The 22,431-nt window shown below is 41.8% G+C and overlaps 1 protein-coding gene across 1 annotated transcript in view; it reads left to right on the top strand.

Annotated features, from left to right (window-relative positions):
* Positions 1-21,806, top strand: part of LOC117818609 (zinc finger E-box-binding homeobox 2-like) — a 33,892-nt gene extending 12,086 nt beyond the window's left edge. The window contains exons 3-9 of the mRNA XM_034691563.1: positions 14,346-14,624; positions 15,941-16,150; positions 17,219-17,412; positions 17,611-17,722; positions 17,955-19,444; positions 19,558-19,741; positions 20,971-21,806. Of these exons, the coding sequence (XP_034547454.1) occupies positions 14,346-14,624; positions 15,941-16,150; positions 17,219-17,412; positions 17,611-17,722; positions 17,955-19,444; positions 19,558-19,741; positions 20,971-21,605 (3,104 nt within the window). The 3' untranslated portion in view covers positions 21,606-21,806. The remainder of the gene's footprint in view (positions 1-14,345; positions 14,625-15,940; positions 16,151-17,218; positions 17,413-17,610; positions 17,723-17,954; positions 19,445-19,557; positions 19,742-20,970) is intronic.
* Positions 21,807-22,431: the final 625 nt, after the last annotated feature.

The following is a 22,431-nucleotide window of genomic DNA, read 5'->3' as shown; positions in this document are numbered from 1 at the left end:
GGGATGATAAAAAGAAGTGCTTAAAGCCATACAGTAATGTGTTCTCTTGCAAAGTAATTACACCTACAGTGCCTTGGTTCAATGGTTGTTAGCAGCTGAATGAAGCCATCCTGTTCCACAGTTGTGATAGGGACCATGACGTGTGGTCACTGCTTTGGTAATATCACCCCAGCACAATTAGATTAAGCTTGCAACATCAAGTGATTGGTACAGAGGGCTCCATGTTCTAGCGCTCAGTTAATCACTCTTTTTATACTGCACTTAGTGGCGCTGTTATAAACAGTGAAAGGGATTTGTCATGCATGAAGATGTTATCAATTAATCCAGAATCAAGCAAGGGATTATTAGGAACATGCTTAAACACTTTTTTTGTTTATTTGTTTTTCTATCCAGTAAGCGATAAACAACATGTGGTCTTATATCACATTCAGCTATCAGAGTGACGTCATTTAAAGCATGTTTCAATGTGGACCCACTGGCTGAAGGTGCTGTAGGCGCAGAGATGCTCAGTCCACTGTCAATGTCCCTCACTTTTGAGGGACACAGACCAAGCAGCAACATTCGGTCTAAAAATATGAGTCCAATGCGGAAGTGCTAAAAACTGCAGTTCATCGAGGATCAGCTTGAGGTTGGCTCCAGAAGTACCGGAAACTACATACACATCAATTCAAAAAAGCTGATCTTTACAGCAGAAATAAACATGTTTACAGCCTGGTACAAAAAACAAGTGTAGTCTGGATAGCTCATTTCTCGATCGGCACACACTATACGGTGGTGAATTTTTTTTCTAACGTGGCAATTTTGGAGATATTGAGATTACGAGTCTTCAAATGAGAGGCACAGCTGACTTGATTGACAGGCGGGAACACTCTAGCTGTTGGTTAGGAGGCTCAAAGCCCGCCTCTTTAAGTCACAATCACTCGACAGCAGCAATATGGCTGCCGCTGCCAACTGGCCTCAAAACAGCGCTTCAGAAACAGATGGGTGACGTCACGGATACTACGTTCATTATTTGTACAGTCTATGACACAGACACAGATGTTGCAAAGTTTTAATGGGACATGACCCTAGGAAATTCGTTGGATACCAAGTTGCCTGTTTCCCTGCATACCAGCAACATCAGTGCCTTCTGAGCAGGTGGTTTCTGCTGCTGGACTGATCGTGACCAGGTTACAACCTGCACTGACACCTGACCATGTGGACAGGCTTATTTTTCTCAGTGAGAAAGTAGGCAGAACAGTGGACACTGAGTCTATAATATTTTCCTGTGCAGTTCTCATGTTGCAGCAATTCCATATTTAGTAGTTTGAGTGTCAGTCTACATGACTGTAGGTCCACAGAGATGATTTTTATGAGCCTGCTCTGTATGTTGATATTCAGCGTGTTTAACACATTGTAGCCCATGGCTCTAGGTTTTTCTATAGAATGAGAGGAAACAGAAAAAAGATAATGAATGACAAAAGTTACTAAGAAAAAAATCAGATGGTTTATTATTTTTATTCAAATTATTGGTGATTCATTTTCTGCCAAAGAGTGAGAAAACATCCAAATGTTGGTAGTCTACTGAGGCTTTAGTCCTGGAGGCAGCAGCCGTGGGTAAGAGTCCGACCTTTGCCCTTTGCTGCATCATATCTCCCACTCTCTGTTCCCAACATTTCCTGTCCCTCTTCAGCTGTCCTACCAAATAAGACAAATAAACAACTTTAAAAAAAGATAACAACAGGCGGTTTCAATCACTGATTTTTACAGGGATCATAACCATCATGGCTAAAACCGTCATAGATATCGAATGTATCCCATGGTATGCAATGTTAAATCATACCACCTTCTTGATCAGTTGCCAGCTCACTGTCATAAATTGCTCTCTTCAGAAAAATGTTTTATCAGCCCAGGTGTGGAAAGGAAAAAGGCGAACTTGGACTCACAGCAAAAAAAAAAGGCATGATGGGAGACTCCCCCTCTTCCTCTGTCTGCCTGTACCTGTGATCACCTGGCACCACCTTCATCTGACCTGCACATCCCACTCTCCCTTCCCCACACACACTAAGCCGATACTGATCATACACATAGTTACCTGGGAGTAAACACATTCCAGCGTGCAGCGAACACGCTTCTCTGATTTTCAGGCCTACCTGTAACAGCAAGGGCTTTAGGTCTTCTCAGTTTTACACACACGCATCTTTCCCTCTCTCTCTTACACATAAAAAAACACATTGGTCAATGACAATCTGTTTGCTTCAGACTGAGAAAGAAAATGTTGTTTCCTGGAGTTTGCAGTATCCGATCATGTGGTTGAATCTTCGGTAGCTCAGGTATGATAAAGAACAGGATCCATACACCGGAAGGTTTTGCTGCTAGAGAGGAAGCAATGCAAATGAACTATCAGTATGCAAAGGCCCTCTGTGTCATTTATCACCTCGTTACAATCTTGTAAATAGTTTTATCTCATCTTGTTAGAAAAATATCACACGGTACATGACAGGTTATCATGATTTTGTTGGTTTTTGCAAAGTTATCAAACAAGTGACGGTTATTCAGTTGCTAAGATCAGTCACGCTCACAGGAAAGTGTATTCACACCGAGACCAGGAACAATCTGCTGTAGGCCAGAATCATTGTACTTTTTTCCCTCTGGCTCTATGTTCATATTGGGTACCTCAGGGAAACAGTTTAGTTATGATTATATGGTGCATGTGTCCAGCATTACAAGAGGGGTGGAAGGGGAAGAAAGTCATAAGGCAGCCTGGCAGCGTATCAGAGGGAGGTAACGTCATCTAAATGATACAAGTAATAGGTAGGTGTGAATGTGTCCAGGCCTGATATTGGGACAGAGCTCTGAGTTTCAGACACAGATTTGGAGGTTTGGCTTTATTGCCTGTTCTTTTTCTCCTCCTCCTCTGATTTGCAGCTATTTCTGGCGATCATCTGTTGCTTTTCTTTCTTTTAATGTGTCTTTTTTCTCTTTCATTCCCTTTATCCGTCTTCATCTCTTCTCCTGTATATGTCACCTCCTCTCACTCCTATCCCTTTCTCCTTTTCTCCCAATTTCTCCTACTTCTTCTCCTTTCTTCCCCTGCATCCTCTGCTCGTCCTCAGCTTTGGGTTCCCCAAATCCTGTACGCCATCATGCACCCCCTCCCCTCCTCTTCTCTCCGTGAGCACCTCCCCTGTCCCACTGACACCACACGCTGCTCCCATCCCCCGAAAACCACTTCAAACAGCCAGCGCCATCAAAGCCCACAGTCAGTCAGCCAGGCAGCCAGCCTTCTGCTTCGACTTAAAATTACTGTCGTCCCAGTCGCAAGGCTGCTTTCCTCCTCTGATACACATCAAAGATCCTCTTAAACTCCCAAAGTTTGCTTTTTAAACCTTTCTTCTTGTTGAGTCTTTTTTTATATACATTATTTGGCTGGTTGAGGTTTTACTCTCCCTTTCTCTTTCTCTTTCTCTTTCTCTCTCTCTCTCTCTCTCTCTCTCTCTCTCTCTCTCTCTCTCTCTCTCTCTCTCTCTCTCTCTCTCTCTCTCTTTCTCTCTCTTTCTCTCTCTTTTCTCTCCCTCTCTCTTCTTGCCATCATTTTCTTCTCAGACCGGGCCAGGTCAGTAATGACATGCACACACTTTCTTGTGCGGTTCTGCTGCCTTTGCATATTTCTCCATGACTTTAATTAGTTTCTTTTTCAAGGCGTTGGTTCAGGCTTCACATAGACCATTTCTCTCACAAACACACACAAACACACACACACAAACTCATACACACACACGCACGCACGCACACACACACACACACACACACACACACACACACACACACACACACACACACACACACACACACACACACACACAAGTAGATCAAGTGGGAACTTATTCCATGTACAGATGTGTGCAAATTAATATGCAATATGACTCATACATCTAACCAATCAGAACTGCAAAACCACAAAGGGACCCGTTTAATAGTGTTTGTGTTCTCTTGTTCCTTCATGAATTCTTTATATGCGGTGCACGCAGAGCAGAAAAAGTGACGAGAAGGAGCAGATAGACGGAGGAAAAGTGTGTGTGGAGACGTGTGAGAAACAATTGAGGGAAAGACAAAGAAAATAAAAACGCAGTGACACATTAGAAAGGCATCTTTTCTATGTTTCAAAGCCTCAGAGGTCACATGTGGTCACTGGCAATGTTATGTGTATCATCATCTCCTGGCTGAAAGATGTAATGTTAATGTAGGCCAGAGGATGGCGCCCAGTCTGTATGTTTCCCCAGACAGGAACTGACTGCCAGGTCTCATCTACAGCCTGTGTCCATTAAAGCAACATTTACCTTTATAAGAACATATATTTAGATACAGTACATTGTTAAACTGTGCTCTACTTTGCCGAATCAGGATATCTCAGCCTGCTTGTGTTTTGTACTCAGCAGGTGAAAAGTGAGGGATCATAGGAGGAGACTGTTAGTGTGATGGCAGTGAGAGCTATAATGATAGTTGGATTCTACTTCTGTCCCTACACAGGAAGTGAATACCTTCTCATGCTATGTTCTGGTCTTATATCAAACTGTGGGTTTCTTAGAATTCTTGTATCTCTCGCTTTAAATAAACTTTGAGACATTTTCAGCTTTATTGTCCTTTAAAGAACACCGCACCCCACAAAACACCTCTACCAGATCTTATATGCAGATGTTTGAAGTAGACAAAGTCAGTGGAATACAAGCCATGTTTGTTTCAGCCTCAAACAAATCCCCCGTCTTAAGTAAGTAAAAGTCTCAGCCTGAGTCGAGCTAACCAAATCCCACATTGTATGGCTGTTAAGCTCAAAGAGAAGTTTTATTTAGCGCGCAGCCCTATTAAAAAACTTCAGAACCTTTTGTGCTCCGTCAGAGAATGTTTTAATATTCAAAAGGAGCCACTATTGTGTGGTTTCTTGCGCCAACGTACAAAATAAAGAGCCACATCAGAAGGCTGGAACAGTCCCTGAGCATTTTCATGTGTAAAGAAAAAAGAGGGAAAACAAATTTGGAGGGGGGAGACAGGGGTATTTATAGAGTGGTGTGAGAGTCTTTGCAATGACAGGAGTCTAATGAAGTGGAGTTTTGGTTTTGATTCACAGTGCGGTGAGCGCGTGGGTCCCTCTGTGACCGTTACTGCATTCCAGCACCGATCCCTCGCTACACGGAAACCAGCACGGGCCACAGGAGGCGGCGCAGGGCCAAGTCCAAATAACGTGTTCCTCAAACCGAGCTAACCTTTCTCAGCAACATCGGCCCCGCTTCCAGATACAGACAGGGCACGTTAACACGGACCTGGAGCTCAAACACAGTGACAGAGCTTTTAATTCACATTTACTAGCCCTCACACAGAGTGCAGATACAATAGTGGTGACAATGTCACTGCTGGTGAGTCATTGAGATGGTAAATGAGTCAAATAGCACAATAGAGCACGACATAGGAGGGAAGTCCAGAATGATATCAACAGTGTTTGTTATTTACATTTTTATAGATCAGCAGAATTGTTTGCTGTGTGGGAGGAAGTAACAGACGTACAGTGCGGAGACAATGAACAAGACTTGAGCCTGTAAGTCATCACAAAGAGAATGGTGCGTTTTGGGGGATGTTAAATTGTAAGTTGTTTTAACATTTTTTTTAAGTTCACTATTGTTAGAGCAGAAATTCTCAAAGGGGGGGGCACTGGTATCCTTAGGTGTTCTTAGAAAAACTGAGAGGGGGTTTACATAAAAACATCCCTAATGCATGATTCCTAAAACAGCAGCAATCAATTCATAAAAAAAAGGATAAAAATGTAATTGTGAGGTTGATAGGCCACATTTTATGCTCAATGACATCAAGGCAATTTTTTAATGCTGCTGTTGTAAACTTGAAACTGTTTCAATCTAGACATCACAGTTAGGTTTATTTATGTTACCCTGTTTAGGTTTGCCCAAAACCAGTTTTCATCCAAATATAAATTCATGGTTAAAACACCACAGCAGAGCGGGAACATGAGGATAAAGAAAATAAAAAGCAAGTGGAAACACAGACACAAATACTCCTAGTATCAGGGAGAACATGTTCTTATGATCACTGTGAACACAACCCGTCCTGTGTGAAAGAGAAAGTTTAATAAAGAGAGCGCACTTCAGGAACTGTCAGTCAGTTGTTTACAACATCGCATACTTAAGTTGTGTACTGTATTGTACCACTAGTTTTCACAAAGTGTAGTTTTGTTGTTATGGGGAAACTTGGATGACTCAATTTGAGTAAATTATTAGAGACAATTTTAAGAGAAGCGATGCTTTACAGAAATTTTTGATATAAATCAGCCATATCCCCGCAAGAACTTACAACATGATGTGTAAAGTGATAATTTACCCCTCAAAAAAAGTAGCCTCTCCTTGTGATTTTGTGACTGAAGAGGAAATTGTGTCACTTGTTTCACACAAGGTTCAAAAAGTGTCTCACAAGCAGCCACACATATCTGCTTTGAAGGTAGAGGTCTGTGTCAAACAAGGTAATTTTTTTCAAGAAGGTCAGTGTCAAACAAGGTAATTTTTTTCAAGAACGTCAGCGTGGTGGTCTGCAGGACAGGTAAACATGGTGGCAAGCATGCCGGTAGCAGCATACAGGAAACCTCCAGAGGAAGAGCGCAAGCAACCACAAAGGCTCTTAGCGCACCTCTTTACTCACGACACACCTTGCCTCAGTTGTGCAAAGAGTAAAATTGATTGCTGCAATTTTATCATAAAAAAAGAAACTCTGTGTAGTGAACTCTCAGGATTTGGTGAAAAAGCATCAAGTATTTTTTTTTGTTTTAGAGCAAATCATGTTTCTTCATGGGAAAACAGGTGAAGGTAAAAAGTAAGACATGAAAGACAAGCCTGGTCAGAAACATTTAGACTGAAAACTGACGTGTGGTCTCGGTTCTGGGTTGTTTCCCTCCTGCTCTGTTTTGTGTTTTCAGTAACAAATCATCTGTTTTTAACTCCCTGTGGTTTGTTTTGAGTAATCCGAGCACCTTCTTTTGCTCAGCTGCCCTAAAAAGAGAGTAATTGCCCATCGTAGATAACCAGAACTATAAAATTACACTAAATGATAAGCTCAATATCTAGAAACACACTATCATCATTGCCTCTAAGGGCCTCTACCTGCCAGAAATGTAAAGCTATTAATCTTGTAGTTCCTGTGGAGGCAGCTGTCAACTCTGTGAAAGTGAGCATCATTATAGGTTACAAAAATATATCATGGATGTCTAGAGTTGACTCACCGCGATCTAAGAATACTTACCCTGTGTGGGAATCTACAAGAGAGGATGGAAGTGTAACCTATGTTTCCTCACATGTGTGTGTCTGTGCAGCTCAGCGTACCGTACCTCAAAGTGAGTCACAGCTCTCTCACCGTTTCACCTACGTGTACATGCGTCTTTTGTGGTGTGATTACTCGTCTAGACCTGATGTTAGTTGGGTACCCCATACCCGGTCGGGTTCTGTCTGTCTGTCTACTTTTTCTAATTCATTCTATCTGTCCCCGCTCTGAAATCCGTAAACACACGCAGGCCTGGTAGCACAGAAAATGCTGTTTGAGTCTAAAACAAACATTAGGATTATCGTGTCATCTTTGGGCTTTGAGTTTGTGCATCCAAATACGAAACACATTGCTAGGATTCCCAAATGTTTGGCGAATTAAATCAGTTGAAGAAAAAAAAACGTATTTGTAATCTAGGGAAGTAGCACATAATCTGCTGCATTTACAAAGCTTAGCAAAGATGTACAGTAAGCAAAGTTCAAATATGAGTGGGTGGAGTTTAGCTGTATTAGATTTTAAAAAGAAAAATAATTCTTTCTGGGATTTAAAGTATCAGATTGCAGATAATTATTATTATCATTTTTATAATGTGACACACAGATACTACTGTAAGTCCCAGCTGTGTTAGCTGTTCATCATTCTGCTTATTTACTGATCAATCCACCTTTCTTGAAGTCCCAGCAGGTTTCAAGTGTACAGATGTGGCTTGATGCTGTGATGTGACATGTACATAGAGAATAACAGATCAGTAGTACTGATCTCAATCGATTTTTTTAGTCACTGGGACCCTTTTCAAAGTGTCCGTACACGACACCACAGAGTGTTACAGTGGGAGTCTTGGGGGCTGTTGCTTTGATTCACAGAGGCTCCTCTGAAACGGTACTGAGGAGGACTCATGTGAATAATGAAACTCACACACACACACACACAGTCACACTGAAAAAGCAACTCTCTGACAAATCATCTTTGCAAGTGGTATCAGTGAATGGCTCAGAGGCTTTGAAGCTAATAAAAAGCCATGAGGGGGTTCTGTGTTTGTGTCACAGGGGCTCTAATTGAGCAGAAACATTCAACGCCGTGCTAAACAAAGGCGGAGTAGTTTCAGTATTGCTGTTGATTTAAAGATCGCTCATTGGCGTGCTAAATTGTGCTGCTGTTTCTGTCCTGAAGAGCCTTAATCAATATGAGGAGATGATCTCGCTGTTTATTACTGGATGGGATTGTTTTGTGTGACCCCTGCACATCTCTCAGTGCAGATGTCGCCCCTCGGCGCAGCACTCTGTGGCGGTGGTGGTTTAAATGCTCTGACAGGGTGGTGTCTCCTAATGAGCGGGACATCTGAAGGCAGGGAGCCGTGACTTCTTTTGCTGCTGTGGAGCCGCCGCATGGGCTTCGACTTTTCTAACTCAGACTGCAAATCAGATTTTCATGAAGTATTGCACACAGGCTTCTTCACACACGGAGTTATTGTCATGTGTTTCTTATCGATGTTTGATCATGCTGTTGTCCTCTGCAGCAGCAGGCCTCGGTCGTGCTCCCTGTTCAAGCCCACAACAAAAGTTATGTCTGTTTGTTTTTCCTGATTTTCACTTGTTTCTCTAGGGTGTGTGTCTATGTGTTACTCGGTGTGTGTGTGTGTGTGTGTGTGTGTGTGTGGAGGGAATTTCCCTGCCTTTCACAGTTTGAAGATTTGTGTCAGAGACAGTTTGACACTGTCGCCTTCTGTCTCTCCTTTTTTCTCTTATCCCTCACTCCTCTGGTTTCCTTCAACTTGTTCTTTCCCCGTCACTTGTTTTATGCTTTCCTTTCGTTCTTGCTCGTTGCTGTATTCTTTATGCACCGAAGCCTCTGCACCTCTGTAACCCCCTTTCCGTAAACACCACAACACTGTCAACCAAACATTTAGCAAGAATGCACAATCACAAACTGCATCACACGTCACAGTTTCTCCCTCCAAGCTCATTTGACCTTTACGGTCCCTATCACGTCGTCACAGTTTCGGTCTCATTTATTTGCAGCCATTTGCAAACGTCTTTGCGTCTCGCTGCCAGCCAGCTTTGAAATGACTGTAACCAATCAAGGAAGATCTTGACAATGTGACCTATACATCGATGTGTGTGAGGTAACTCTCACCACAATCAGACAAGAATGTTTGCACATCCTCTTCCTTGGCAAAAAAAAATGCAATAATAGTACAGGAAATCATCACAGTAACACCTTTCCTTTTGGTTAACATTCAACTTAGAGCATTCATTTTTTTTCCTGAAAATCTTTGAACATTTAAATAAAAAGTGACTTTTCAAAATATGAAACAACAAAAGGAACAATTTTCTGAATCTCCTTTTTTTCCTCTTATCTTTCTGCATCTTTTGATAAAAACCTGCATTCTTTGTTTATTACTGTTGTAACAAAACCCACGATTATTGTTTTCTGTTTGTGTGTTAATCCTGTTTATTTGTATGAGATGTGATGACACAGGTAGAAAAAAAAAAAGAATTCACACGTGGTCTTCTCACCTTGGTGTTGTTAGGGCAGGTGACAACAAACCAAACCAGAGCACCTCAAGGTGCCAGAGCGAGAAAGTACCTTCACCCAGAAAGACAAAGAGAGAGTCTGAGTGGCTGCTGAGTTGAAGGACATCAGGTGGGAGGTGTTTGTTCTCTGTCGCGGTCCTCCCCTGACTCATGCTATGAATGTCAAACAGCAGGTATGAATCGGAGAACTGCCGCGGTGAGAGTTTGTGAGTGTGACAGGTTTGATTTCTGCGTTACATTTAAAGAGTGGTCACCGCTGTCAGAACGAGACATGAATATGGATTAACCTCGAATCTGATCTTCTCATATAGGTATTGTAAAATGACAACACTCATCTTCCTTTGCTTGCTTTTTGTTTTGCGTGTGGGTGTCCGTGACCCTCATGTGGTTATTTTTTTAGTTCAAAATAGCAAGTGTTGAGTTTCTGATGTTACCTGTGAAACTGATACACTTTTAACAGCATGGGAAAATAATTTCTGTTGAGTACATTACTGAAAACTGAAAATTGAAAAGATTTACAATACATTTGGACTTTAAAAGGAGTTCTGTCATAGGAATATGATGGATCAGTACATTTTCATTCACGCATCAGTGTCTGAGTGCTGTATCTCTTCTTGTTTCTGACAGCTTTACAGCCGACACGCTCACATTTTATGAAATACATCAGATGTGACTGTAATAATGACCATTTATCAAATGAAGACCTTTTTTTTCTTCTAAGTGTCTGGATTGATTTTTATCAGTTTAAAGTGAGATTTGTTTAAAACTCTGGAAAAAAAAGTGACATCATAAAAACATGTAGAGCAATAACCTCAAAATATAAAAGTGTTAAAAGTCTAAAACTAAATGTAGACGTATGTTCTATACTTTTATTCTCTATATATATTTACTTTTATTTAAAGGAGTGCATATAGACTTTTTGGTATACCTCAAAATGCGGTTAAATAAATTAGTTTTCCTAACAGTGTGACAGAAATACTAAAAATATGCTAAATGTATCTGCTTGTAACAAAATGTATTTAATACATGGTTACAAAAAACTTGGATGTCATTATCTATTGAATAGCATTTATTATATCATATTATATTATATTAAATTACGGCTCCTCTGGATTTGATTTGACAATCTTGAAGAGTAAAAATCAACAGAACGCTAACAATTACAGTGTGTGCTAAATTGTGCCTGGCCTTGTTTGTTTCCATTTAGAACCAAATGAAACAAACAAGGTAATTTCTAGGTAATTATTGCGTGCTTACCATTTAGCCACATAATTACTGAGTCAATACCAGATCACATATGTGCATCGTAAAATAAACTGAGCTCAGCGTGTTGCTGTACAGTAGATGCCCTCTGGGAAATAAACAGTGCAGAGTGAAATGAAAGCTATCTCTTCACAGTCGTGAGCCAGCGCAGGAGACATTTCGAGAGTAATTTTGCTTTATGTTTATTATGTTTTTAATGTGGTTCTTGATTTTTTTTTTTTTGCCTGTCAATATCAAACGCACATGTGCTTCTCAAAGTATTCAGCCGTTCAGAGTCTCCTTCTCGCTTTGGGATACTGGTTTTAAAAACTACTGTAGGTCGTCAAGTTTTAGGCTTCGGTTCAGATTTTAGACGGATCATGAGTGATGTTTTCTGTCATATCTGACTGGGTTCCCATGCTGAGAGCAGACTTCTTTCTGGCAGGCAGGCCATCAAGTCTGTCAGATATTCTGTCACCGTCAGGCAGGGAGAGAGACAGGCAGATTAAAATAGTTTGATCTCAACACAGTGTTGTTGTCAAAGCATCAGATAGTCCCCAAAAGACCGAGTGATCGACATTGTCAAGCATGATGCAGCACAGTACTGTTAGCACTTTCTAGATATGAGTCACAATCTTCCCACACACTCCACGCTTTATGCACAACAGCAGTGGACTGTTTTCTGCTTTGCTGTGCTGTGTGATATTTCATATTCTGCTTCTTTCAACTCCTTTCTACCTTGACGTACAATCTCTTCTTGCAGGCACTCCCGAACCTCCTGTGCTGTTCATAGATTTAGCCATCCTAATCCAACACAAGGGGACCAACTTGAAGGATGCATTTGCCATCAAAATAAATAAATCAGCAGGCCAGATAATGAAAGCCATCCCAGCGCGGTGCTGCTTTAATGACAGCGCATATAGGCTCAGTGTCACTCACTGCCATGGGAGGGAAAATTAGAGCCAATTTCACGCTAATCTGGAGCAGATTTTGCTCTTTTATAGACCCAGTGGTATGTCCTATCATCCCAGGAGACTCCTGCAGGGATGATAGGTCGGCATCAACTACTTCATATAACTTCATCGCTGTCTGCTGTAGGGAAACACATGCTATGAGCAATTTTGCCCCCCCATGTAAGAGTCAAGTAATTCCTGCCAATGTTAGCTCAGCAGCCTTGCATGGACCAGAAGTTTTGGTGACTAGCCTCGGGTGAATCAGAGCTTTGCATGAGCTGACTTTCTTACATGTGTGTAATGAAGCTGTAGCAGGATATACAGCCTGCTGATGCAAACAGATACACATGTAGGTGTTAGATACAGAGATTAGCTAATGCACTCATCAGTGTGAACTTTAGAGGCACAATTGTTTTAAGTGCATTTGTGATTGCGGGTCACCCCCTTTGCAGCAACCCTCCTTGTGCTCTTTCGGTAACAGAGTGAGTGTGTGTGTGTTATCTGTGTATTTGTTTCTTCTCGATGTAAACTTGATGAGGTCGACTGCCTGAAATGTCTCCCTCAGTGCTGCCACTGTCTCTGGCATTTGTCACCCTGAGCTGTGGGGTGTAACTGAAATGTGTTGAAGCGTCGAAAGAAAAACTCTCATCAATTACACTGTCCGCCTTCCAGTACGGGTGAATTTGGAAGGGCTCAAACAAAACTGAAAAATCTTTCAAGACTGACTGAGAGTTGTTTTGACAGTTTAATGAATAAACTTTGTTTGTGTGTTTTGCTAAATTTATTGAGCTGTGAAACCTCATTTTCACTCTGATCTGATAAAAAGAAGCACTGCTGCGCTCTCAAGGCCAAAGTGGAAAATATATTCTAAACTAATCAGTAGCATGACCACGTCGTTCTTCCTCAGTTACTGATGAGAAGTCTTATTTTCAACAACTCAAAAAGAAGAACTGGCCCTCTGTATGTTGGCACAGTCAGAGCTCCCCCCTCGATAATGCTCTGGCTCTCTCTGATGGTATATTTCAAAGGCATTGGCAAAGACTCTATTTGTGTTCTTAAATGGACGTAACTTGGTTGTGATTAGATATTGCCAATCAGTGAAAGGGAAAACAGAGAGTCCTCAGAAAAAGCCTTGGAAATAAGAGCCCACAGCTGAAATCCTGGGCATGTGTTTGTGATTGTCATTTATTGTCTCTGCCATGGGAAAGGGCCATGCATCTTTCCAGCATGCAATTTAAATTACAATATGTTATTTATCTTTTCTTTTTACATGCTGCACAATGCCCACATCCAGATACTGTAAATGTGCTTTAAGCATGAAGTTGTAAACAGTATGTACATTTTTTATTCTGTCACATGAGCTGTGATCTTAAACAATAGCATGTAAAAGCAGCTATAGAGCTTTATATACCATTTAAGGATTAGATAGAAATTGAATTTAAAGAGAGTAATCATAAAAACCACAAATCCGCTACTCAAAGAACAGAAGTCATGACCTTAATTAAACAGATTTTATGATTTAGTTTGTCTTTGTTTATTCTCTGTATTAAAATGAAAGCAACACTTTACTTTCAGTACCATCAGAGCAAAACCACCCGGTTAGAAATTACACCAGAAATGACTGTAAAAATAGCTTTATATATCTGTGTCTAAAGTTAAATATTATGGAGATCCTTCAGTGTAATATTTGAAGTATCATTATAAGCTGCAGGGACGTTTGTTTTAGAGTTCTGGATCTGCTGTGCGTGAAATACGAGTGTGTCATGCTGAGTCTCTTTGTCTTGATCATAATCCACACATAAAACCACACGAAGCCATATAAAATATCTATTTATAAGAAACACATTGGACAACTTCACATGAAAAGAATCACAAAAAAAACAGAAAAATGAACACAGTTGTTTTTTTTTTACTTCAAACAACATGTAAAATACAGTTTCTACAAAACATTTGTTGATTTTTGTTTGTTCTTTTCCCTGCTTAGTTTCAGTTCCTGACATATTTATCAGTTACGCAGGATGTTCTCTGGTTTGTTTTGATCTTAAATGACAGCTCAGCCAACAAAATGGCATCTGAAATTATGAGAAGAAGCACATCTTTGCATTTTATCATTTTTAGTAAACAATAAAAATGCTTTGAACGCTCAAAAATAATAGACATTCTTTGTAGATTTAAAGGCACACTTTCATGGTAGCTGGTTTTTAATGTATTTAAAATACACCCATAATGAACATACTGCCGGTTTGCTCCACAGCATTTTAATGGCTCTCATCAGGCGTGCTTTTTTCCCTCTAAGATGTTTTCTTTTCTTTTCTTCTCACAGTAGATGCTGAGCAGGTGAATTCCCTGGGCTCTGAGGGGGAGGATGAGGTCGGCCTGTGGAGCCTGGATCCCCAGGAAAGCCTGGACAAGACAAGCCTGACGCCCAGCGAGGGGACGGAGGAGCCTGGCAGCCCTGCCCGCTCCACGCAGCCACACAGCCTCAGCCCCGGCAGCAGGAACTACTGGGGGCAGGTGGAGCCAGACACTGAGGCTGCAGAGGATCCCAACCCCACATCCAACACTGACAGGGAGGGAGACCAGGACCCACTCAGGATGTACTGTAAGTCTTTTAAGCAGAGCTGCTCTCTGATATTCTGAATTTATTCGGATTTATGAAGAATTAATGTAAATAAAGATGCACAGTTATGTAGTGTGATATATAAAAAGGGTATAAGACTGCCGTGTAGGACTTCACTGTAAAGGTAAACAGCACTTTTTCTGACGCAAGACCCTCCAGCTTCAAGATGCTCCTCAAGGCCCTCTAGAAACACCTTCATATCAGCTCCTTCTGAAACTATGCCTTCCCTACAAGCTGTTCTGTCTTTTCACTCTTCTCTTTGAAAAGGCAGCCTTCTGAAAGCATGACAAAAGAACTCATCCCACACAATGTCACAATATTTCCATGCATCAAAGAGGTGACGTTATGGTACTGAAATCAGCACTGCGCGACGTGAGGCTTTCCCTTTTATTTAGGCGAGATCAAAGGCTCACGCGGCTTGCCTACTAACAATCACTTAGCTCCTGCGCCTCATGTGATTTGGCCTCGCCTGATGAAGGCAAAGCTGAGTTTTTACAACACTCAACCACACAGGCTCTTCCCTTTCACCACATAAAAAAAACAGCTAAATATGCCAACATCTGCAAACATTTGAAAAATCTTCCTCAAAGTCGCTGTAAGCTGGCTCTTTCTCACTCTTTGGCTGCTTGTCACTGCACTCAAGGGCACGAAAGAGAAAGAAGTCTTGAAGTCTAGTTTCATATCTGGCCAACCAGAACCCTGAATTTATTGTTTTATCTGTCAGTCTTCTAGTAAACTATTTAGTTCCATTAGATTCAGTTGCACCGTGTCTCTTTTTGCACGATATATACTGACTCCTCGTGCACTCACCGATGGTCACACACACTGCATGTACATTCAAACTGAACCAGAATCAAATTATTACAAGAATTTGATTTTACACTAAGGGAAATCTGCAATGTGGATCTGGGGCATGGATGCAATTACTAACAGGAGTTATGAGCAGCTCTAAAAAAAATCAATTCATGTGTTTTTTGTTTAAAATAATCAGTTAATCAAAAATTAACCTGTAACTATTTATATTTCTATGTTTTTTTGCAGCGTTTTGCACTAAATTTTGTTGTTTTTGTTGTGTTTTTATTCATTTCAGTGAGATTTCTCATGCATTAAAGGAGGGAAAATAAGAAAAAAGAAATGTTACATTTTAGATGGATATATTTTCTTGCAATCGTCACTCATAAGACTTTGTGCATGCATCCAAATCATGCAATTAATTTCACAAAATGACAAGAATGAAAAAATAAAGCATTTATTTCTATTAATCTCTCACTTCACTTACATATTTTCTGTGTTTCCAGGTAAGAACTCAGACTCCCAGAATGCCTTGGAGGACCTGGCCCACTATGAATTTCTGGCCCAGTTAAGGAAGGCCTCTAACTCAGCCAGTCTCTTGGACCACCTGAACCACAATGGCACGGCAGCTGTGTACCACCCGGGGAGCAGGCACGACGAGCTGCCACCCGCCATCTGGTCACCAGGAGCTCAGCACCGCTCACCCGAGGGAGCAGGTAGAGATAAGCAATAGATCTTAAAATGTTAAGAGCCAGGCAGTGTGTGTGTGTAAAGTTGCAAGCTTAGGGTGATTAATCTGATTTTGTTTGCAAATATTAAAATTGAAGGCCTTTAATTTATCATTTATTGCCATCATCTATCGTGACACAATGAGACTTCCTGTGGGTTTCCTTCTTTTAAAACCAACACATTTGCAAAATCTACTACCATAACATCCAGCTGGGACTCATTTTGTATCAAATAAATTAAAGGTTATTTCATATTCTATTATTCAATGGAGTTAAATACTTGTAAATAAATATGTAGAATAAATTAGTTTTTCAGTCTAAAATGACCCAAGCATTATTCAGGTCTTGTATGAATGTAGGCATCCAGTTCAGTACATATATTTAAAATAGGATTTCATTATTTTTATCCACATGATTTTTGTATAGAATATACTTTAATTATAAAGTAATTTTTTGTTCACACTTTGTAAACACAACATTCACAGATGGCACCTCCCTCTCTGCTTCACAGCACCAGTATCTCCATCTTGAATGCATGCTTACAATCTTGAACCTGGTCACAACATTTTTATAGAGTCACGTCTTTACACCCTGCGTGCTGTTTTTGGCTGCAGGCCACACACCCTCTGTCCAAAGTTTGACACCAAGACACGCTTGGACACGGCAAAAATAAGAATAAAAAACAGACAGAGGGCAGAATCTCTGCAGATACAGCCACCACCACACTCATCCAGAAAGAGAGGGATGATTTTTGTACATGTCTATATATAGAGTTGTGTAGAAAAATCCTACCAGTGTGCCCTTGACTGTATACTTAAGTGAAATGTGAGAGTGGGTGCGGGTGTTGCTTGATATATGTCACGGCCTTGTGATATACTTGAGACCTGCTTCGGGTGCGCCCTGCATCCTGCTCTGTGAAGGCTGAATGCTCCACTCATTCACAACCTTTAACAGGAAAAAAAACATTGATTAATTAAGTGAAGAAATTAAGGTAATCAATGAATGTGTGACATTTTCTCTAGTCTCATTGAAATGTCACTTTTACCTGGACTCTAGATGCAGGAAGGACTCAGCAGGCCTGCCCGTTCTGTCACAGGATGTTTCAGCGAGGAGCTTCTTTGCGAGACCACATCAAGTACTGTCAGGACAGGGAGGGGGTCCACATGTCCTGTCCGCTCTGTGGATATACTGCCACCCATAGGGCCCAGATGGAGCAGCACCTGGCACTACACAACCAAATGCAGGACAAGGTGAGACACACAGACAGAGGAGAAACACACACAGCTAGAAGAGGTAAAAATGCACAAACAGAAATGTGAGAGATCTGTCTTATAAGGATATTCATGAGATATGTGTTAATAAAAGTTACAATAACACCTTTTTCTGTCCTGAATTTAATCCATAATTGTGTTGTGTCATTAAACTATATTCATTTTGTACTTTCCCAGAGTGCAATGTGTCTGGATCAAGCCATGGAGAACAGGAAGTTCAAATGTCTAGAGTGTGGGAAAGCTTTCAAGTACAAACACCACTTAAAGGAGCATCTCCGCATCCACAGCGGTGAGACAGAATAACATCCAAACAGTCTTACTCACCCAGCAATTTGCTATTGTTTCCACTGTATCACTCACCCAACTTATTGTGCCAGTTAAAGGATATGAAAATATACATAATTTCATGTGTTGACAAGTCAGGGGTTATGAAAAATGTAAAAGGATCACATCCACGTTGATCTTTTCAAACTGCCCTCTGGATCTTCTGACTGACACGCTGCATGTCTGTCGTTCTTTAGGTGAGAAGCCGTATGAGTGCTCAAACTGCAAGAAGCGTTTCTCACACTCTGGATCGTACAGCTCCCACTTAAGCAGTAAAAAGTGTCTGAACGGAGGGTCAAACATGGGAGGAGCCAGCAGTGCGTTTAATGGACACAGCCAAAGCTCCTACCACCATTCATTTCAAATGTCTCCCTCTGCAGGCGGGGGGAGAAACAGTAATGAGAGGGGCTCTCCGATGGCTTCACAGACCAAAGATAATATCAAGACTCTGGGTCGGATGCCGGAGGATCCCCACCAGCTTTCACTGCAGGAACCAAACCACACAGGATTCCCGAGAGCCGCAGACCTGGCTCGGCTTTGGGAGCCTTCTGCAGAGCTCTCCCTGAGGGCCAGTATCCTAAAAGGGACCACCCTGCTGCCTTATCTGCACTCTGGGACCAAGTTTGAGCAGATGCTGCAGGAGATGCTCCACAGGGAGATGAGGAAAGACGAGGACATGGACAGAGGAGGAGGAGGGGGAGGAGCTGCCATGGAGGAAAGGAGAGTGATGTTCAACGGAGGAGGGCCTGACAGTAAGGTGTCACCTAAGAGGAGAAGAGAGTCAACAGGCTCAGCCGAAGGGGAGAGAGGTGTGCTCGGGGTGACATGTCGTTGGTGCTCCCAGCTGTTCCCAAACGTGGCGGTGCTCCTGCAGCACGAGCGCTACCTCTGTAAGATGAACCGAGATGCTGTGGAGGTACCCGAGGGCCTTCACAGCAAAGACCTCTCCTCTCCGCCTTTATTCTTCCCCAGACCTGCTCTCCAACCAGACAACAACAAACCAGGTGAAGTAACAAATGGTCTGTCTGAAAACAAATCACCCTTACAGAAGCCCAGCTGGCACTCTGTCCCACAGCAGCTCCTGGTCGCAATGCACTCACCCCCACAGCCCCTCCATGCTTTCTGGTCCAGCCAAGAAAAAGGAAGCCCGAGCCAACCAATCAACCACTCCCCAGAGATGTCATCTCCTCGAGCTAGGAGGAGAGTTCCCTCTTCAGGGTTCGGTTCACCGGTCTGTCTCGACCTCACCAGCTGTCCTCCTGAGCTCTCATCACCTCAGCACCTTCCGTCTGCACAGAATGAACCACTCGACCTCTCCCTGCCAAAACAGCTCTCAGACAAGGATAGCAGAAACAAGACTGTAAATGGCAGCGCAGCCAGAGGAGAGAAGAGAGAGCTCAGCTTGCAGCAGCTCAGACAACTGAGCCCAACGTCACATCTTCCCTTCCACCACCATCATCCAGTCTACAGCGGGGCCGGAGCTCCTGTGTTTCCAGGTGCCTTATACAACGGATTTCCTATTTTCCAGCAGTCTGGTTTAGGGCTTTCAGGGCATGAAGGCATTGCTGCAGTTCCATTCAGTCAGCCAGCAAACAGCCCCGGGTTTATATCTCCTATTGCCTTCATGATGGAGGCAGAAGCAGAGGCAGCAATGAAGAAAATCCACCAGGAGAGACAAGTTCTCATGGTGAGTCAGCCTTAGAAAACACACCAAGCATGACATAATGCAGAAAAAATAATATAATACTGCTCTAAGAATATAATAATTATAGTGACATAACTTTTATATTTGATCCTCAGGGTGAGGCACTGAGCCGAGGTGCTCTGGACTACCTCTCTTTCATGGATGATGGGCTGGATGGAGACGGAGGGCCTGGGAGGAAGAGACTGAAGAAGACGGACGAGGGGCTTTATGCTTGTGACATCTGTGAAAAAACCTTTCAGAAGAGCAGCTCTCTGCTGCGGCACAAATACGAGCACACAGGTCAGTGAGCAGTCTGTAAAAAACTTTACCCATGATGCATCGCCCTGATCCATCTACTTTCACAGGGCTCCATGTTAAACACTAGTTGAACAAGAGGTAGCCCTGCCTTTAAGTTGTTTTAGCCTAAATGGGACCATCATTTACTAAATGAACATTGTACTGTATTGAATAGGACTTGGAGCTATTAACCAAGACCATAACCTCATGATGAAAATGATTCTTTGGGTTATGAAGCAATAAATAAGTAGGTTCATTTTTTCATCTCCTTCCATTCAGTCCTAGATCTTTTTGTAACCAGAAGAGTCACCCCCTGCTGACCAGTAAAATAATGCAAGTTAATAGTACTTTCAACTCTGATTCCTTTTTTTTTTTTTTTTTTTTTTTTATCCACTTCTTATTTACAGTCTATAGGCATTATGCTATTTGTTTTCTTGCTGAGTCTGGGACAAGTAAATCTCACGTGGATGGTTAGCTTAGCCAAGCGAAGAAAATACAATCAAAAAGTAATGGGTATATATATCATGCTTAAAGGTGTTTACATTATCTACAAATTCATAAATCAAAAAGGGAACACACAACATACAATTTCATACATGGAACTTGCCTATTTTGGTCTAAAATGTTGTTTTTTAAAATGAAAACAAGAAATATTAAGTTTTCATTGTTTAGTTTTAGTGGTTCTGGTGGTTAGGATCCTGACAGGGATTTTAGGCCCCGTGAAATTTTTTTAACATTGAGCCTCATTACTTCACCACTGCAAATCAGCTAATATTTCTAGGGCCCCTGTTTTTCATTGGCTCCCAGACTTTTCTTAACTTTTCTTGCTCATACAGGGCTCCAGGCTGGAATGCATCACAGCTAAGGCCGGGCTAGGCGAGACAATATTAAAAAAATAAAGCTACTGGCCTTTTTGAGTGATATGCAATTTATTGTTGTCTTTTCACAAGCAGAAAAAGTTCCTTTTCTTTTTCTTTTCTTTGTAATTTTTTGGGGGGAGTTGATGATGCCTTAATTGAGGGGACAGGACAGTGGTTAGAGGAGGAAACCGGGAGGAGAGAGTGAGAAATGACGTGGGATGTAAGGCCAGGAGTTGGATTTGAACTCAGACCACCCAATCTGAGGGCTTCAGCCTCTGTACATGGGGCAAACAATCTAATCACCAAGCTAAACTGGAGTTTCGACCTCTTTCCTTATATATAAATGTAAACTATTCTCTCTTTTTGTTTCAGGCAAGCGTCCTCATGAGTGCAAGATCTGCAACAAGGCCTTCAAGCACAAGCACCATCTGATTGAGCACAGCCGGCTGCACTCGGGAGAGAAACCCTACCAATGTGACAAATGTGGGAAACGCTTCTCTCACTCTGGCTCGTACTCCCAGCACATGAACCACCGCTACGCTTACTGCAGCAAAGACCAGGACCCGGACCAGGACCAGGAGGACATGCCTCTCACCCCAGGCGCAGGAAACAGTCTCGGGGGCCGCCTTTTAGACGAGATCCCTCTTTCCATGGAGGACATTCAAACCCCGCACTCCTTCCTCAGTGATTCCAGTCTGGATGGAGCAGCAGAGGAAATCAAGGAGGAGGAGGAGGAGGAAGATGGAGATAAAGAGGCAGGAGGAGTCAATCACGGTCATGTGGAAAAGGCACATGTGAATTTGTCAGGGGAAGCCGAGGAGCTTCTCCAAAAATCACCGACAGAGGAGAATGGAGTGCAAAGAGGAAGAAATATTTACAACGTGGGAAACCATAATGAGAATTCAGAGAGGAAAGTGTGGGACAGAGACTCTGAGGACCAGCATGGAGACTTGGATAAATGTGAACTAGGCCTGGATTTAACAGATTTACCCAGAATAACAACTTAACATGACTTTAACATTCCAATCAAATGCATATTTTGTATATATCAAGACTTTGATACATTTCTGTACCCATTCTATGATAGTTTTAACCCGTTTTAAGACATAACATGCACAAATCTGCCAAAGGGGATGAAGCCATAAAAGCAAAACATATGTGATTATACATAGTTCAGTGTTTCATCATGAAGACTTGATGTACCTACAGTGTTTGTGTGTTTGTTTCGTTCTTTTCTGTTGTTGTGTTTTTTATTGCAAGGAGAGCTAAAACATTTAAATCCTCTAAAGTCGTGTCACATTTCCAGATGTGCGTGTGACATCCAAGGAATTTCACTTATTATACGCTCGCTGCCGCTGACTGTTGCACAAACTCTAAAGCAGAGGCTCTTTTTATCTTTGCGTCCAGGATTCAGTGGACTTTTACAAAATGTGTTCTCATGGGCTGCACCAGCTAAGACACCAGGGCCCTGGAGAAAAAGACTGAAGCTATGATTGCAGTATGAAAGGACTGCTACTTTAATATTACGAATGCAGCCAGATGTGCCTGATGCTCAGTTACTATTTATTCTTCCTTGCATGTAACAAGCAAATGTCAGTATCCTGTGGTATGTTTGATACAAATCTTTACCTCTATTTTAAGAAAACATCCATATCTTGTTAAATGCTGAAATGAAAACACACACATTGCAAGCTATCTCTTTACCTTAAAGCCACTGATGCCCCCTGAATTCATGGAAGTGTTTCTTTTGTTCTTCATGCTGTGAAATAGTCAGGTTTAATATTGTGCTTGATGACTTTTACAAATCAGCAATCTATTGAGCAGTAAAGACCA

This window comes from Notolabrus celidotus, chromosome 1, assembly GCF_009762535.1.
Source record: "Notolabrus celidotus isolate fNotCel1 chromosome 1, fNotCel1.pri, whole genome shotgun sequence".
Taxonomy (NCBI): Eukaryota; Metazoa; Chordata; class Actinopteri; order Labriformes; family Labridae; genus Notolabrus; species Notolabrus celidotus.
Note: the sequence above shows the minus strand (reverse complement) of the source record. Positions and strands in the feature narration are given on the sequence as shown.